We start from the raw sequence: 18,125 nt of genomic DNA, 5'->3' as shown, positions 1-18,125 counted from the left end.
GAGAGTTCACAACCAATTAGATATAATCCGAGGACCACAGAGATCCTCATATACGGAGTGGTGTGCCGGTCTACAAGCGGGGAAGTTGGTCTGCCGACGGCCAAAATGTGTGCCCCACATGAGCTTGGGAACTCGGGACAAAGATCGGATGCGTATGATGACTCTTGAACTGTTGAGGGTCCAGCCCGTCCGTATAAATAGGAGACTGTCTATCTGGAGGATTCATTGTTGTCATCGATTACTTGCACTCTCGCCTAGCATTCCACGGTCGTGTTGTTCCAAACTGAATACAGTAGAAAAGAAGAGGACCAACAGACAACGACCGTCACCATCACGGAAAAAAAAATATGGCCGATGAGAACATCCGTTTCCATGTCGCTGCGACAGAGGCCAGACGACTCGTGTCGGACATCCTCAAGGGGAACGGTGTCCCGGCACCCAACGCCGACATCGTCTCCCAGTGTCTGGTAGCCGCCGACCTTCGCGGCGTCGACACGCACGGCATGAACCGCGTCCCGTCCTACATGGAGCGGATCCGGCAGGGCGTCCTCGACGCGACGGCAAACCCGACAGTGGAGCAGGTGACCCCCGCGGTAGCCCAGGTAGACGGCGCCAACGGCTTCGGCTTCGTGGCAGCGCACCGGGCCATGACGGCGGCAATCGAGAGCGCGCGCATCTTCGGCATCGGCATGGCGTCTGTCAAGCACTCGAACCATTTCGGCATGAGCGCGTGGGTGGTGCAGCAGGCCCTGGAGGCGGGCATGATGTCTCTCGTCTTCACCAATTCGAGCCCAGCGCTGCCCGCGTGGGGAGGCCGCACAAAGCTCATGGGCGTGTCGCCCATTGCGTGCGGCGCGCCCGGCGGCACCCCGGACACCGACTTCATCCTCGACATGGCGCCGTCAGTGGCGGCCAGGGGCAAGATCTACAAGGCCAAGAGGCGCGGGGAGAAGATACCCGCCGACTGGGCTCTCGACGCGGATGGGAAGCGCACCAATGACCCGGAGGCAGCGCTAGGGGGCGTCATGCTGCCTATGGGCGGGCCGAAGGGGTCGGCCCTGTCTATCATGATGGACGTCTTCTCCGGCGTGCTCTCGGGCTCGGCCTTTGCGGGACATGTCACGAATCCGTATGACCCGTCGAAACCGGCTGATGTAGGTCACTTCATCGTGGCCGTCAAACCGGATCTGTTCATGAGCCTTGATGATTTCCGGGCAAGGATGAAGTACCTTTATGAGAGGGTTGTCGGGTGTGAAAGGATGGAGGGCGTCGAGAGGATATACTTTCCTGGGGAGATTGAACAGTTGGCGCAGAAAGAGAGGGAACAGACAGGGATTCCGTTGGTACAGGCCGAGATTGATGCGCTGAATGAGGAGGCGCGCAGGGTGTCTGTGAAGCCGTTGGCGATTATGGAAGATGGAGATTATTAAAAAAAAAAAAAAAAAAAAAAGAAAAAGACGATATTCAAGTCTTACACATTTTGGAAAAGCGCTTGCCACGATGTAGACAGTCATACAATGTCTCTTGAGCTCGGAAACGTACCATGATGAATACGTGACAAGCCCATTTTCAGTAGATGTAGATCCTAAAAAAGCCAGCTTCTTGTATGCGAGAGTACGATCCATACATCCATAAATGCTACATTTGGTGCCTGTCAATTCGACGAGACCCGCGTAGGGTAAATCCGTTGTGTGGCCGGCGGGCGCCGTCGGCGATGACCCGCAGCCCGCAAAGCATTAGATGGTGGGGTTGAAAGTTGGAGAAGAAGAGAAGAGGCGTCGAGAATGAGAAAAGGGCTCAGAGAAACTTTTCAAATGCAAACTGCTCCGCGGTTCAATCCATCAGGTTGATTCGTACTCATCTTGAACTCCTCAGAATCCCACTCCCGCCCTTTGGAAAGAAGGAGCGACGGTGGACGATCGACTCGGTAACAATAATCCTCGACAAGAAAAGAGCTGCTACCTCACCATCACCACCATCATGGGCACCTTCACTTTTCCCTGGCCGTCGAGCCTGCAACATCTGCCAAAGAACGTGCGAGTTCTCATCGGCAGCCTCATCGCCATCAACGCCCTCATCTGGCTTGCTGTGGCCACGCCCGTCATGGTAACGCACCCTGTCCTTGCGGCGCCTGCAGCCCTTTCGTACACTCTGGGTCTTCGTCATGGCCTTGACGCCGACCACATTGCCGCCATCGACTTGACGACGCGCCGTCTGATCGCTTCGGGCCAGCGTCCCGCGTCGGTGGGGACCTTCTTCTCCCTGGGTCACAGCACCGTCGTCATCATCACCTGCATCGTCGTCGCTGCCACCAGCGGTGCTCTGCGTGATCGCTTCGACGGCTTCTCTCGCGTCGGCAACATCATCGGCACGGCCGTCAGCGCCGTGTTCCTGATCGCTCTGAGTATCGGGAATGCCTGGGTCCTGTACCGCCTGATCAGACGTCTGCGGAAGGTGCTGGCTTCGTCGTCAAATGAGCAGGACAGAGAGTTTGGGCACCTCGACGGTGACGACGATGGTGCCGCCCAGCGCGCTGCGGGCGACCAGTTCTCTGTCGAGGGCGGCGGTGTTCTGACGAAAGTTTTCGGACGCCTGTTCAAGGCTGTCGATCGCCCATGGAAGCTGTATCCGCTTGGATTTGTCTTTGGCCTGGGTTTTGACACATCTTCGGAGATTGCCATCCTGGGTATTTCGAGCATCCAGGCTGCCAAGGGGACCAATCTCTGGCTTATCCTCATCTTCCCCGTGCTTTTCACCGGTGAGCTACCGCGTTGGAGATTTGACCTGCCGCCAACATGCTGACTAACGTATCGCCAGCTGGCATGTGTCTCGTGGACACGACCGACGGCGGTCTCATGCTGTCTCTCTACACGTCCAAGGTGTTTTCCCGCGACCCCGTGGCCATCCTATACTACTCCATTGTTCTCACCGGCATCACCGTGACTGTTTCGGCCTTTATCGGAATCATCCAGGTCCTTTCTCTCATCCAGAATGCCGCCGACCCCAAGGGCCGCTTCTGGGATGGCGTGGGTGCCATCGGCGACAAGTTTGACATTATTGGTGGCTCCATCTGCGGCCTCTTCCTCCTCGTCGGCATCGGCTCCGTGCTAGCCTACAGGCCGTGGAGACGCTACCTCGACCGCAGGGACGCTGCCCGTGCAGAAGTCTCCCGCGAGGCTGGGATTGCTGATCATCTCCGGCCGAGCCCGCGAGAGAGAACGCCGCTGCTTGAGGGAGGGCAGTGAACGATTGAACTGGCCAGTTTTGCGTTGGCCGTGAAACACACAAACATCCGCCGTCTTCTTCACGGTCCGGGCGAAAGAGGGAGGGAAAAGGCTACGCCAAGTTCTGGTGTCCCCCGTACGCCGAAAGCTTTTGGTGGACTTTGGTCGAGAGCTCGGCTGCTTGAGACGAGCTGAACGGCTGTCTGCATGTGCATGGGGGAGATGAACCTGTTGGTGGAGCACGCTCTGAGGGTTCCTACCGAGATATTACTACCAGGTCAGGATCGTAAAGGCTACAAGCAGCTGTGCTCACGTTAGAAAATGGATGCAACATGATGAAGAATCCGTACAAATATCTATGATGAACCAATTCCTCCTTCTGTTTCCCGACAGTAGCTTTTGTTTACATTGAATGCGATGGGTCATCGCTCGCGTCGGGGAAAATGCACTTCTTATCGCCAAGCTTATCAGTGTCGTCACCCTTTCCGAGTTCAGTCACACCATCAACCACTTTAACTCTTACCATCATCCTCGTCAGCATCATCTCTTTACTCATGCTATCCCTTTCCCCAGTATGGTAGAGGAGGAGAGATCTACCGAGAGGCTCCCCTCAAACTGAGTATTCTTTCAACTTCACCGTGAACAAAAAAAAAAGCGACTGTTTGCATCCCCTAAGCGTACCTCATTCCTCCCATCTATCAGGCCGAGCACTAGACAATGGCAGCCTCGCCGGGCCCGTCCATCGGCCGCGGCCGCCGTAGCGCGGCATCGTCGTCAGCATCGATAAAGCCATCTAGGGATGCGCCCTCACGTTCCACGTCTCCCCGGTCCGTGTCCAGCTTGGAAGATGCGCCGTCCATATCCATCGACACGCTGGTCAACCACCTCCTGGCTGCGAAGCGGTCCCTGTCATCGATGACGCACGTGTTGCGAGCCAACGAGATCGCCAACCAGGCGCGCACATGGCACGAGGAAGCGTGCGTCTTGTCGGCTCAGACGACATTTATCCACTACTCGGTCATTGACCAGGCGACCATACTGATGCGGCTGCGCGATGAGCTGCAGGCCACGTACGACTGGGGCAAGCGCGACTTTAAGAAGCTCGTGCGGGCCATGGACGAGTCGGACGGCTCTCTGGAGCGGACCATGGCGATGCTGAGGGGGACAAAGGTGCAGAGGGGCCTGAGGCCGGAGGACGAGGAGGGACAGAAGAGTCTGATTGATTTTGTGGACGAGGAGAGCGTGCATGGGCTACGGGAGGCGATGAAGAAGAGTATCGAGGAGCTGCAGGTTTGTCATCCCCCCTCTCCCTTGGGGAAAGAAATTTTCTTATTATTCTAACGTCCGGTTTGCGCGACCAGGGCATCCAGCAGTCGTTTGATGGTGACCTGCTGCGATTCGACACGGACATCCGAAACCTGAAAAAGATGCTTGCCGACGCACCGACCCTGACTCAGGACGACGACGAAGCGACCATGACGGACCGACTAGAAACAGTGATCGACCACTCATCGAACATGGCGCAGCTGTTGGCGTCCCTGACAATACACTTCGACATGTGCGTCACAGCGATACGAACGACAGAAGGCGCAGCAGCGGTAGCGCGACGTAAGGTGGCCGAGTCGACGCAGCAAGACGGCGACGTATCCATCTCGGGCGTCATCGCGGAGCAGGAGTCCAACCTGTCAGACCTGGAGCCCAAGACGGCCGCCGACCGCGCCGAGATGCTCAAGGTGGTGGTCCAGGACGCCGCCGAGGTGGGTGACGTGGTGCAGGAGATGGCAGATCGCCTATCAGCCATAGAGCAGGAATCCGACGTCCTGCACTCCCAGGTGGGCCGGGCCCGCGCAGCCTACGCCTCGGCCCTGGATGCCTGCGCGGCCATGGGGGAGATTGGCGACCGTCTCCCCACCTATGTGGCTGCGGGCGACGACTTCCGTCAGCGGTGGGACCTGGAGAAGGACGCCGTCCACGCCAAGCTGCACCAGATGGCCGAGCTGGGCGAGTTCTACGAGCGCTACGCCAGGGCCTACGACAGCCTCATTCTCGAGGTGGAGCGGCGCAGGGGCGTCGAGGACCGCGTCGCGGCGACCTGGCGCAAGGCCCAGGAGAGCGTGGACAAGATGCTGCGTGCCGACAGGGAGGCCCGCGAGGCCTTCCGCAACGATGTCGGTGAGTATCTCCCCACGGATCTGTGGGGGGACATGCAGGGTCCTGCGAGGCGGTACAGGGTCGTTGTGGAGGATGTCGACAGTGGCCAAGAGAGGTGATGCTTCTCTTCTTGAAATATTGGTATCTTACCATGCCTGGATCATCCTCTGTCGTATTTCCTGGTCGCTTCTGGTCTGTCCTTTTCGGTTGTGATTCCGTAGTTTAGCAAGTTACTGATATTTCCTGGGCGGCAAAGGCGCATCTTTTGCTTTTACCTCTTTCCTTTACAACTCTTGTATTCTTGGTATGGACGGTTATCGTTTGGGAGTAAATGGTCAAGGGAACAATACTATGGACAGGATAGGTGTTTGTGCTAGTAGTGAATGCTACATTGAGAACGATGTACTGATATTGAAGACGCTTGCATCCAACATGCAGGCAATGATGATGAACACCCTGGCGTGTCGTCATGACGGCCCTCATTATCCAGGCAACAATATGATCGGGGAGCGTGAATGGTCGAGGAGGGAAAGTCATGGAAGCCACTGCGTGCGATCCCTCCTCATCGAAGGCACAGCTGGCGGACGGCTGGTGAACAGCTGCGCATTTCGCACAACCGTGAATTTCGGGATATAAATACCACCCACCATTCTCGGGTCTCTTCTCTTTCAAATCTTTTCCTCTACGCAACCCCCTCCTCCTCCGGCCCTATCGCTCTCAGATGTCCGCGTATCTTCTTAGAGGGTTGGTCTTCCCCTAAGTGCAGTCTTCCAAACAGACCATACATCACCGAATAAACGTACAGCGGTCCGTCTTCCACGCCCTGCCACTGCCGACGTGGACATTCTGCCGTTTGCGCTTGAGGTACATCTCGTTTCACGGCGTGGTGATCTCAAACGTCCTCATGTCCCCTGTTCCTTGGACCCAACGTCTGCTGAATTGTAGGGTCCACTCCCCTCTGCGTGACTCGTTGATGTCGCGCCCTGCACCAAGCGTCCGAGAAAGAAGGTGTGTCATTGTCAACCGACCGCTAACGGGTTGCTAATATGGGGGAAGGACGATGTCGGTCCTTTGCAGACTCGCATCCTCAGGGACGTCAAGGCCGATGAGAGCTCCACCACTTCCGCTCCCGTCCCCGTCGTGCCGGCCGCCTGGCCATGCAGCGTCCCTCCGCGACAGGGTTCACGATGTTGAGATCAGGGACGCGAGGCACCAGTGGACCAGATCCCTGCCGATGATATACACCGGTCAGGACCGGCAAAGCGGTACACAGGGGATGCCCGCCACTCGACAGGAGTAGCATTTCATGCTGAGACCTGCCGAAAATGCTCAAAAACATGTATGGCCAATCAACAAAGAAGGGACATACTTCCTTTCACCAAAGCAGACGCCAAGAGTGACTTCGCTAGGACCCTCCGCGACAATTTTGAGACAATGATGACAAGAAGTCCGTCGGCTATAATCAGCTCGGTGACGATGGAGAAACTACAAAGGGACTCAGCATACGGCATAGTGGTGAGCCCAGCCCCGGACACAGCAGGAGCCGCAACATCAGCAGCAGTCAGGCAGTCGATGCCCAGCCTTAATTCCAGCCGGGCAGAGTTCTCTGAGAAGACCCGTATTGCGCATTCCGGGACGAATCCTCTCATATACCTTGTGCCAGGAAACGTAACTGCTCCCGACGCAACAGCAGTCAATAGCAACGACGACAACGGCACCCCGAATAAGCGAGCTTGGGGAAGTCTGCAGCCACAACAACAGCCATAGCAGAGGCCACAGCAGAAGCAATCTTTAGATGTTGAGACAGCAGTTCAACCCCCCCAACCCCCCCAACCCCCCACCTCAGTTTCATCTACTCTTGGGTGGGCAGAGTGCGCTATCGCCGGATCATCAGACGCGACATGGTAGCAATTCTACGATTCCTGCCAGGTGGGCTCGAGTAAGGCCAAGGCCAAGGCTATCCGGAGACGTGCGTTATGTTCTCCTCATCTATCGTAGCCGGATGCCTGGAAACGGCTCACGGTATGGCGTCTCTTGTGGAACTGTGGGAATTCGGCAGAATGCAGTCAGAACGAGGCAACAGAAGTGATGATGTTGATGATGATCTCTAGCTACGAATGTGGGGAAAACTCAGGATGTCAGATGTATACATGCTGACAGCATCTCTGTGCTTTTCGCTCGCGGCATCGCATATAGGCGTTGCACCACCGTACCGGCTAGTACGAGTGCAAAGGTGCCTTCTTATTGTGATCTGTAACTTGCTTGTTTCCTCGAAGCTATCTTCATTACGTAGAGCAAATAATAAGGATAAAACATGTGGTGTGTGCCCGGCAGATAGTTCTGCCGGGGCCGGGATCCACATCTCGCATGGCATCGATCATGTCCTTGATACAGTCTTTTGGAACTCTTGTGTGAATCAGCATCACCTGCATGCGTGCCTCGGAGCTAGGGATGAATGATGCTTGGGTAGGAAAACAAATCGAGAAATGATTCAGACTTCTTCTTCCAAGGTCCAACAGGAAAAAATGGGCGTTTACCTCTTGTATCTTGTAAGTCGTAATGTGAATTTAGCACGCCATCGTGCCTTTTCGTCATCTGAAGCGAGGCCGATTGGCTGCAACCCCGCAGTGTGTGATGATATGCGCCAGTGTGTGTTGTATGTGCGTATGTACAAAAGTTGGTATTCATTATTCACGGAATAATACTATGGGAGGTTTTTCCTTCTTCATTCTTTCTTTTTCCTTCTCAAGAGAAAAATAAACAAGGATGGCTTATTCCGCATCCAGTGGTGCCACAGGAGGGTTGTTATTCACCTGAATACCACCCCTCTTCGTCTCCTTGCTATCAGGCATAGGGAGGGCCCAACCGCCTTCATCCTCGGGTGTAGCCAGCCACAGACGCAGGAGATGACGACGGGGAGCGGGAGGAGCGTAGTCTGTTGTTTCGTCGTTTTGTCAGAATACTGTATGATTGTGGGAGGGGTTTGGTCGGGTTTTTATATAGGTGAATTTTGAGGTTTTGAGAAACATACCCTTGTATTCCGTCCTCGAGTGGAGCAGGTGGTTGTTTGTGAGGAACTGGATATCGCCGACCTCGAGGATCATGTGCAGGGCCAGCCTGCGGCAGGTCATCTCGAGGGTGTCGAGGGCGTGCAGCTGCCTCTCGCTGAGGGGGGGGATGATGCCCTTGTCGGAGAAGCGAGTGAGGCTCTTGACATAGTAAGGGTCCCACTTGCAGTAGACGCGGGGGTTCTGGTCGGCCGGCTTGTTCTCGAGGTACATGATGGGCTGGCGGGTGTACTCCTCCTGACCCTCGGAGACCTCTCCCTTGCGGTCAAAGTACCAGATGGGCTCGGTCAGGGTGCGGGCGACGTCGGGGTTCTCGCGCTGCAGGGCGTTCCAGACGCTGTGGCTGCTGACGATGTCGCTCTCGCCGCCCTCCTGCGCGCGGTGGAGGCACAGCAGCCCGACGATGTCGCCGTCGTCGCTGTGGAAGAACTGCCGCGCCGTTGTGCGGTAGATGCGCACCTTGTGGATCTGCGTCGCGTCGTCACCCACGTCCTTGACGTGACCGAGGACGTGGCCCCGGCCGTTCTGGGAGAGGAAGTAACCCAGGTACGTCCCCAGTCCCATGTAGCCCACCGCCGACTTTTGGACGCCCCATTCGTCCGTGGGGAAGCCCTTGAAGAGGATGAAGCCTCGGCCGTTGATGATGGTCTCCCGCAGCTCCGTGAGCACCTTGCCTAGCTTGTCGAGCTGGAAGTTTTCCTGTAATCAGGTGTGAGTGAGAGTGGTACGGGGGAGGGCAAGGAGTCGCGATAAAAAAAAAAAGGGAACATTTTTCTCCATCTTCCTTCTTTCTCCCTTCATCCCTTTTTTTCCTATCTTGAAGAAGAACGAGAGAGAATGGAGAGATCTATATGAGAAAAGAAAACATACCTTGGAGATACCAGTAAGGGGACGTCCGCTGGCCAGGAACCGATCGGCTGCAAGTCCCAGCTCGGTCACCTCCTCCTCTGTGAACCTGTGCGTCCAGAGGGACGGGTCCTTCTCGAAATCCTCCTTTGACCACACCGTCTCCCCCTCAATCACCTTGGGGAAATCCTCGTACGGTCGGAGGGCATCGTACAGCGGCGGGTGCTGGCCAGATGTGCGGATGCCGTCCGGGAAGATGGATCGGGGCGCATCCAGGTTCTTGGACGGGAAGGTAGCCGCCTGGGGCTGCTCCAGAAGAGCACCGGGGGCCATGTTGATTAATTGGGTGTATCCTCGTGAGGGCGGAGAGGTATGAAAATCTGTTGTACTACTCGTAAGAGTGTCAAGTGTACAGGTGTGTAGAAGTGAGAGGAGAGTGTGTAAGTGATAGTGTACACTTCTAGTATGGCTCTCGTTCAAGTCAAGTCGAAAAGAGTGCAGAGGAGATCGGTTATCTGATCTGGGTATTGAGGGGTATTATATAGTCTGGAGATAATCAATACTTGATAGTGCTCCGTACCGTACTCGTACGAGTGATTATCTAACCGATTAACTCACGATTGGAGAGAAGGAATACAAGATAAAAAACCACCCCTCCTAGGACGACAGCCCTTCCAAGAACATCTCTTCTTGGACTGTCCTTCTTGTAAAGGGTGTGGGGAAAAACGGGGTGGGGTGTGGAGTTGGTAAAAACTTCCTAATCCAACATGAAAATGTCGACATCGTCCGCTATTTTGCTAGTAGTACTCGGTATTAGTACGAGCCCTGGTTGGGACTTGGAAGTGCGCGCAACCGGGAGTCTGGGAACGAATTCGTCATCCCAATGCTCGAGCACGTCAGTCGGTACCTCGATAACGCGAATGGCGTGACGGTTTCACCACTTCCATAAAAAGATCGGCCCCCAATCCCAGCTCTTCTTTCTTACTTATACGATCCCATAGTCCGACCAAGGGCGAACTAAAAGAGAATCAAAGCAGGGATAAAGGCAAAAAAAAGAAGGAGAAAAAAAAGTCGGCTACGAACAGTGGCCCTCCGAGCTTCTTCGGAGCCGCTATCGGAGGTGGAGGATAGTCTCTACCCGGGGATACACCTGCACCATCTTCTGATACAGCTCCGGGTGCTCGTGTGCCAGGACCTGTGGGTCCCATCCCATACCCACAAAGATGGTCTCGATACCACTGGAGAGGGGCGTGGTGAAGATGTTGGCAATCTGCATGCCAATCAGGAAGGAAAAGGCGAGCACGACGGGGGTGAAGCCACCGTCGGTATTGTAGGCTGGTTTGGTGAAGATGAGGTACAGATAGGCCAGGAGGGCGCAGACGTAGGCGACAAAGACGCCGCCAAACGAGAGGACGGGTCCAATTAGACAGTCCTAGACAAGCAATGGTTACCAACATCATTAGCTACTGTCGATTGACGCTGACGGAGTCTCGAAGTAGACCTTGTGGATCTCGTCATCATTGTGGCTGCAGTTGACGTCTGCTTGAAAGGGGGGGGAGGGGGAGCACGATGACTCGTACGACTACGGAGCAGCACGGAGCAGCACGGAGCAGCACGGAGCAGCACGGAGGTCATGTATTACTTACATTGACTAGGGCATCGATACCGCGATCCTTGATCATGTGCCACGTGTCTTTGGCAGCAGGCACATAAGCCTTTCCGTATAGGGCAATATGGCAGAAGGCATATCGGTTAAAGAACTGGACGGCCCACTCGAGAAGGGCGATCAGACAGCCCAGGATACAGAAGATGGCGTAGCCAATCATGCCGCCCACCCCACCGTCGGTGCCGGCCTGACTGCGGGCAATGGAGCAGCAGTGACGGAGGAACTGGATGATGGCAACGACGAGGCTGCCGAGAGCAACGGAGCCGAAGCTGTAGGTGAGGGCGCGACGGGCAGCACCGCGGGTGGCGGACTTGGGGAAGCTGTTGGGGCAAAAGTACCACGACCCGTAGACGCCGGCGATGGTGGTGTGGATGGTGTTCTTCAGCCACTCGGAGAACCAGTACATGGTGAAGGTGACAAAGACTATGAGACCGATGACCCTGGCCTTGCTGCACTCGCCCTGGGTGCTGCACTCGGCGTTGGCGCCGGAAGGCTGATACTTGGCGTAAATGGCGACCAGGGTGACAGAGAACCAGGCGCCGAAAGCCGTGGCGATGAAGCCACCGATGAAGCTGACGAGGTAGACGTGGCCGAACCTCTTACTGACGTCAATGGCGGTTCGCAGCATCAGGGCGGAGAAGGGGATGCGTGGGATCCAGGTGTAGAAGCAAAAGGCCACGAACAGGCCAAAGATGAGGAAGACGATGCCGCCGCTCCAGTACCTCTTGTACAGGTAGAAGATGGCGGTACCGATGGCCCAGCAGATGTTGAGGATGCCCGTGACCCAGATGAACTGCTTGGGGAACAGACGCGCCATCCAGACGTACCCATAGCCGAGAACGATGGCGACGACGAGGACAAAGGCGAAGAGTATGATAGTGTTGGTGTTGAGCGCGAAGCTGGCAGCCCCATCGTAGATGCCCCCACCGCTAATGTTGAAGTTCTGCACGTATCCACGGATGGCGATGCCCGAGACGGCCACGAAGCCAGCACAGAAGAGCAGGAAGAGGATGCCCGCCCACAGATCATTCCATCTCGGCTTGTCGATCTTGAAGGTCTGCTCAAAGCCTTGCTTCTCGCCCGTCTCGGCCCGGTACGTGGGTTGCGGTGCAAAGTTCTGCTGAGGCGGAGGATTCGGCGGCGTCTGGTAATATTTCTGGTGGCTGTTGCCGCGATCGGCATTGGAGTAGCTGTCGGCCTCACCCATGGCGGGGGCCCTATTTGGTTGACAGTGTGGTGATATCGATGATTGTGGGTGCGTATGTGTATCGTGGTGGTTTGTTTCTGTTTTTATTCTTGTTTTGTTCTTTGTTTCTTTCTTCTTCTCCAGTACGTCGACTGATTTTGCTACGCGGTGACGTAGGAGCAGGGAAGAAGGGATAGAGAGAGAGAGGGAGGGATGGAGAGAGGGGGGGAGAGTAGGAGAAGAAGGAGAAGAATGTGGAGGAGCAGGAGGAGGAGGAGGAGGGGACAAGTAGCAGGAAAAGAGGTTTGCCAGATGGTGGACACGAAGGAAAGAACGGCTCAATGTATCACGACGGACAGTGGGAACGTATTACTAACTTCAATACGATAACAATGAAAACAATCTCAAATCCTCCCCCATCGACAAATCTCTCCTCTCCAGTCTAATCGAATACTAAAATCATAGATTCTCTTCAGCTACAAGCGAGTGTCTGATCGGTCGGATCTCAGCGTCTGTTAGCGCGCTGTAGCTGAAGGTTGGGGAGGAGCTATTCTGGGGCGTTCAGCCAATCAGATATGTCCGAATCTGCGTCTGGCGCAGCCGAAGCCGCTGGAGCCAGAACTCTTCAGGGCTATCAATGTCCTGCAGGCTACATATTACAGAGTACGGAGTGTCGTGAACAAGGCCTGTGAGCCCCGGCAGCTCTCAGCCGTTCCCAGCTGCGGCATCTGGACAGAGCCCCCCTCTGCGACATCAGAGACCCACTGTAGCTGAGGTGCGTACGCGTACCCGACGTTGTTATTGCCGACCTGGTGGTATTTACGGTCCACCGGGTCGGTAATCTACGAGGGTGAGGACTAGGTGTGTCTACTAATAATACTTGCCTGGCTATATGTATACTCGTACATCTTTATGAAAAGCAGACTGCTGTCCTACTCGGATCCGTGCGTGGTATTCCCGCCGTCTTCCCCAAGTGTCCTCACCGAACGATGACGGCATTGTTCTGTAACTTGTACTGATACTCGTACTGATACTCGTACTATTCTGCGGCAAGTGCCCTATCTGTACAAATGCTCTCTGTCGAAAACGGCAAGTCCCACTTCGCGTCTACTACTCTTGATCGTCCCTTCCGCATCCGGCCATCTCCACCCAGAGCACGGGCAAGAATCAAGATGCATCGTCAGTCCAACAGGGCAACGTCTGCTGCTACACATCAAGGCAGCAATATACGCCCAACAGCCAACTCACGATCCCCCTACTCCGACTCACCCATTCGTTCAGACTATTCTCCAACATCGGGTATACCCCGTAATACCATAATACCGCATCATACAGCATACGACTAGTAATAACTGTCCCGTCTTACCGACCGACATCGCCACAAATCTCCATGTCGGCCACCGGCGAAATGCCCACCACATTCCACCCCTTCATGCGACTCCCCCCAGAGTTGCGCGACGCCATCTAGGACCAGGCGTTGACGTCCCTCGTCATCTTCCACATCGACGGATTATCCGGCCATGTCTCATGCACCGGCCGTCTCCTCCCCCCAGGACCACCGCTATGCGTCAATGGCCGCCACAACCTCGCTGTATCCCGGGTATGCCGCTCCGCCAACAAGCGCTTCAGGACTCTCGTAACAGTAGCAGTCTACCTGGCGGGCCCCCGGTTCAGGACCTATCGTGCTATTCTCCGTATGAACAAGCACTTTGCCTCACAGGTCAAATATGTTATTGTCGAGACCTACAACCTCGGTGTCTTACACCACGCCAGATTCAACTCGAACATCCTCGAGGAACCTCTACCAAGCTACTTGAATTCCGTCTTCCCCGGACTGAGGGGCCTGCTGGCTCTCAATGTTCCACATCTTTGTCTTCGCGGCCTGATCATCGCCGTAGCTCCTGATGCGGGCTACCTCAGGTCCCCATTCCTCTACGCCCTCATAGACCGAGCCATCATGGCCAACCTCGACCCCAAATGCTACACCCGGCCCAACCTGACAGACTACCGAAATCTCCGGGACAACAATTCCTGGACAATTGACTCGGCCCAGGCCCATCCGGACCGCGTGGTGCTGGACATCATGCGCCGCAGATCCTTCCTCAGCAAACTTCGCAGACATATCGATGTCATTTTTGTCGACGCAGGCCGCCTCCATTTCATGGCTTCGGTAAGGAGCAATGAAATAGTCCAGTGGGTGTCGGAACTCCCCGCCGACCAGTTACTGCTCGACGAGGATCTGTTTCGCAGAATGTTTAGCATCGACGTGGTTCAAGACTTGCTCAGTGATCTTAGCTTGGAATTGCGGGCAGCCTTTGTCGATGCCATACGCTACAAGTTTCAAGAGGTCTATCTACGCTCCTCCACGAGCCAGATTACACACGTGGACTAGAGTTATGTTGTATCCTTTCAAACGTGGATTTGCATTCACTAGCAGAATTCATTGTTGTATTTGGTGTCTGCATCTTTCTGCCTTTTTCATTGTCCAGTTTGTGCCGTCGTAAGGATGCACCATGCGGTAGACGGAATACAACCATGGATTCGTCGTTTCATCTCACACTACTTCCCGTAGTTCTGCTTCTCTCTCATCAGGTACTGGAGCCTGACATAATTTTTGTCTTCTCCTCTCGACCGTAGCCATCCCTCGTCCCTCTTGCTCCATCCACTCCATCCGCACGCACGGACGCACACGGTGCATCATCAGCAGTCGACCGTTACTTGAGATAATATACTCTCAAGAGCGGTCACAAGTCTCGAGGATGGCGATGCGGGTCTTGGCCCAGGTCTCGAGCTGCTTAAAGTATGCTATTGAGTCCTGTCGGTTACGGTGGTCACGCAGGGAAATCCAGATACGCCGGACGTCGCGTCCGGCGCCGAGAATGGACTCGTATTCTGGTGCTTGTTTGAAGAGCTCCTAGTGGTTTGTTAGCATAATGTGTCATAACAGCGCACATGGGTGATCGATGCACTGGCGAAGGGGGCGGGGTCGACGTCCCGTTTTGTTTCATGTGAGAGGAAGAAGAGAGAAGGGGGACTGAGGACAGAGAGATGGAGAAAAAGAGGGTTGCAATGATGTGCAGAGTAGAAAGACAGCACACCTTGTAGTACTTTGCCGTGTCATTCCTGTACTCCGCCATCTTATCGGGGGCGGAGCCATCACCCCACCGTTCAAAGATGGGCTTCAAATAGTCAGCGCTGAGGACGAGGTCGGCGGTGGTGATCATCCTGGGCTCGGACAGGATGGCGGGGACGACGCAGCCGTGCTCCCAGTCGAAGACGGACGTGATGCGGGGCATATCGTCATCGTCCCTGGCCAGCGTCATATTGTGGATGCCAAAGTCGCCGTGGTCGAGGACGAAGCGGTACAGTTCCGCCTCGCGGTGTTTCTGCCTCTGCTCCGAGCCGTCCCGGGGCAGTGAGAGGGACAGGAGACGAAGGAGCGTGCGGCGGACCCCGTCCAGCACGGCGTTGCTGTCCTTGACGTCCTTGCCCTCGGCCTCGTCGCCGCCGGTGGCAAAGACGGCTTCAATCCTGGCCCTGACGAGGGCCATGCAAAAGCCTCGCGTCGGTTCGACCGCGGGGACGGGGAAGGATGTCAGGCGGCGCGCGTCTCCTCCCAGCGTTCGCTCCCACGCCTAGTCGGCTGCGAAGGTCTGGGGGAGATGGTGCCTGAATAGGGAGGCCGAGACCCGGGCAGCGCGGACGAGAAGGCAGGACTGTAGACGAGACAGGGGTTAGTCGGTGCGATGTCTCGGGGGCGGCGGCGGCGGCGGCGGGGTACCCGTGTGTGTGCTCACCTTCTGCTCTGCAGTCAACTCGCGCCAGTGACCGTATCGGTACGGGTGACCGTCTGCCTTGACGAAGACGAAGACGCGTCTTCCCTGGTTCGGCGCGACGGGCGCATGGGCAGGGGCCGTGTCGGCATCGCGACTGTACAGGGGACGACAATCGAACGGCTCGCCGAGGGCGTACAAGGCGTTGTAGGCCGCCAACTCGAAGGCGTCGTCGCTCCTCGCGCGCAGCGGGTCCGTCCCGGCTGCGACCTCCCTGTTGGTGTCGACGCGGGAGAGGCGTGCGATGAGTGTGCGTCCGTCGGCTGTGGTGATTGCGAAGCCCTGCGTTTGTCATTGCCAAGGAATGTTAGCATCGTCGGGGTCGGTGATTGGCAATCGGTGCTGCTCCGCCCTCACAAAGTTGCTGGCGCCGAAGCTGGCGTGGGGTATATCCGTGACGGAGCACTCGAGGTGCATCTCTATCTCCCGGACGAGGTGCGGGATATCGATGCTGTAGCCCAGACCTTGGTCAAAGGGACACTGGCCGCTGTTGACGCGGGGCATGAGGCCCGTGCCATCCCAGTCTGTGCCGTCGGGGTTGAGGGGCCACTGCTCGACGATGAGGTCTTTCATCTCTCTGTGCATGTCTGGGGACGAGTTGGCTGGAAAGGTGCGGGAGGAGAAATGACTCGGGTTCTTGTTGAATTTGCAGAGTGAGGTACTGTGCACATGGTCCGAGGGGAGGGAGGGGGTTGCGATTGCGAGCTGTTTTCACTTCTCAGATAGGATATCTCGAGCTCGGCTGGGCTCCTTCCATCGTTGCACCTGCTACCGCGGGTCCGGGCATGCTTCCGAGAAGTGTTTGTTGTCATCCAGGATTACTGTGCGCCTACGGCTCGTGTGCTGGTGTGCTACAGCTACGTGCCCGAGACAGCTGGCACATGGGGTCCATCCTTGCGGATGGCCGGCGGCACGGTAGATCGAGTGATCGGGGTGCGTGCCAGGTGCCAGGGACAAGACAGGAAACGGTCGATTGGAAGCTGTGACCAGCAGTAGAAGAAAGCATGACAAGTGGCAGCCTCCAGGCTCTGCATGGCCTCATCCGTACTGATATATGTTTCCATCAACGAAACACCACCTGTGCATGGATGAAACGGCACAGATATGCCAGAGAAGCCATCCAGGTGGGCGAGATACTCTGTACGCCGACGTCAACCACAAAGCTCATCAGTTCAGCACCGCGAGATCAGAAGCACGTCTGCAAGCGAAAGAGCGGGTTGGAGTTGGAATCCAAGGAAGGTGCGGCGGAGAATGAGGGGAACGTGCTTGCCGTTGTATTCGTTATTTTAATGACCGAATATCGGTCAGTAGAGACACTTTGTGAATTTCAAAGTAGGCAGAGCCAGATGGTTGGTTTTTTTTTTTTTCAAGGAGATAGGAGCTGAGATGATGTGTAGCATTATACTGGCTATTGCGTCGATTATGCGCAGCATCAGAGGGAGCAAGTACGGGGTAAGAAGCACCAGATATCAATCATTAATCGTTGGTCGTGGAGGGATGTGGCCTTGAGGTTGAAAATAAGATCAAAATTAAGATTCAAGTATAGAAATACTCCCATTCAGCCTAGTAAGAAGAACAGTACCTATACCGTCGCAAGAACGGAACCAGCAAGAGCGATGATGCTACACTAGGCAAATAATACTCGTAGAGGGAAGGGAAAGTTGAAGAGCACATTTAGATGTCTGAGAGATTTGTGGAATAGGGGCCGGGGGGGACGGCCAAAGTAGGATGGCGACGGCGGGATCCGGGTATCTGATCAAGTGGAAGATTTCTAATCTGTAGACGGGACAGAAAGAAGACTGATGGAAAGGGAAAAAAAATTTAAATGAATAAATAAAAAATAAAAACCCTGCGTCTCATCGGCGGAATCAGCGAGGGTCTATGATCCATGTAACCGCTGTGGGGGCGGACAGGTAGAGAGATGCAGGTGTGCAGCCACTACAGTCCGCGGCGCGAGTAATATGACGACGTTGTAAGTGAACTATTGCCGGAGTGCAGTGCCGAATGGAGGCTTGGCGTGAATCACGGCTCTTGTTTGTGTGCTTCGTAGCCTGTACGGGGAACGGAGGCCAGAGAGAAGCTGCATGTATAATAAAGGTTCATTTTTTTTTCTCCCACTCGGTCCTAACCGGTGGCCAATATAGAAGAGGA

The 18,125-nt window shown here is 55.5% G+C and overlaps 7 protein-coding genes across 7 annotated transcripts; 4 read left to right on the top strand and 3 right to left on the bottom strand.

The window, feature by feature from the left end:
- Nucleotides 1-347: 347 nt before the first annotated feature.
- GMORB2_4878 (Malate/lactate/ureidoglycolate dehydrogenase, LDH2 family) lies at nt 348-1,430 on the top strand (the record flags this gene model as incomplete). Its single annotated transcript, XM_035466852.1, has 1 exon — nt 348-1,430. One exon carries the CDS (start codon nt 348-350, stop codon nt 1,428-1,430), a length of 1,083 nt encoding a protein of 360 aa, XP_035318011.1.
- Nucleotides 1,431-1,980: 550 nt separating this feature from the next.
- On the top strand, nt 1,981-3,245 carry GMORB2_4877 (nickel/cobalt transporter (NiCoT) family protein; the record flags this gene model as incomplete). The annotated part of the gene is made up of 2 exons (XM_035466851.1): nt 1,981-2,758; nt 2,818-3,245. 2 exons carry the CDS (start codon nt 1,981-1,983, stop codon nt 3,243-3,245), a joined length of 1,206 nt encoding a protein of 401 aa, XP_035318010.1.
- Nucleotides 3,246-3,941: 696 nt separating this feature from the next.
- On the top strand, nt 3,942-5,494 carry GMORB2_4876 (autophagy-related protein 17; the record flags this gene model as incomplete). The annotated part of the gene is made up of 2 exons (XM_035466850.1): nt 3,942-4,514; nt 4,586-5,494. 2 exons carry the CDS (start codon nt 3,942-3,944, stop codon nt 5,492-5,494), a joined length of 1,482 nt encoding a protein of 493 aa, XP_035318009.1.
- Nucleotides 5,495-8,146: 2,652 nt separating this feature from the next.
- Nucleotides 8,147-9,622, bottom strand: GMORB2_4875 (Taurine catabolism dioxygenase TauD, TfdA family; the record flags this gene model as incomplete). The annotated part of the gene is made up of 3 exons (XM_035466849.1): nt 8,147-8,310; nt 8,407-9,142; nt 9,314-9,622. The coding sequence occupies 3 exons, from the start codon at nt 9,620-9,622 to the stop codon at nt 8,147-8,149; spliced, it is 1,209 nt and encodes a 402-aa protein (XP_035318008.1).
- Nucleotides 9,623-10,400: 778 nt separating this feature from the next.
- On the bottom strand, nt 10,401-12,162 carry GMORB2_4874 (Plasma-membrane choline transporter; the record flags this gene model as incomplete). Its single annotated transcript, XM_035466848.1, has 2 exons — nt 10,401-10,721; nt 10,936-12,162. The coding sequence occupies 2 exons, from the start codon at nt 12,160-12,162 to the stop codon at nt 10,401-10,403; spliced, it is 1,548 nt and encodes a 515-aa protein (XP_035318007.1).
- A 1,499-nt stretch (nt 12,163-13,661) lies between these two features.
- Nucleotides 13,662-14,533, top strand: GMORB2_4873 (uncharacterized protein; the record flags this gene model as incomplete). Its single annotated transcript, XM_035466847.1, has 2 exons — nt 13,662-13,741; nt 13,816-14,533. 2 exons carry the CDS (start codon nt 13,662-13,664, stop codon nt 14,531-14,533), a joined length of 798 nt encoding a protein of 265 aa, XP_035318006.1.
- Nucleotides 14,534-14,875: 342 nt separating this feature from the next.
- Nucleotides 14,876-16,866, bottom strand: GMORB2_4872 (uncharacterized protein; the record flags this gene model as incomplete). The annotated part of the gene is made up of 5 exons (XM_035466846.1): nt 14,876-15,055; nt 15,240-15,776; nt 15,939-16,256; nt 16,332-16,551; nt 16,808-16,866. 5 exons carry the CDS (start codon nt 16,864-16,866, stop codon nt 14,876-14,878), a joined length of 1,314 nt encoding a protein of 437 aa, XP_035318005.1.
- Nucleotides 16,867-18,125: the final 1,259 nt, after the last annotated feature.

Source organism: Geosmithia morbida, assembly GCF_012550715.1.
Source record: "Geosmithia morbida isolate 1262 chromosome Unknown scaffold_26, whole genome shotgun sequence".
Taxonomy (NCBI): Eukaryota; Fungi; Ascomycota; class Sordariomycetes; order Hypocreales; family Bionectriaceae; genus Geosmithia; species Geosmithia morbida.
Note: the sequence above shows the minus strand (reverse complement) of the source record. Positions and strands in the feature narration are given on the sequence as shown.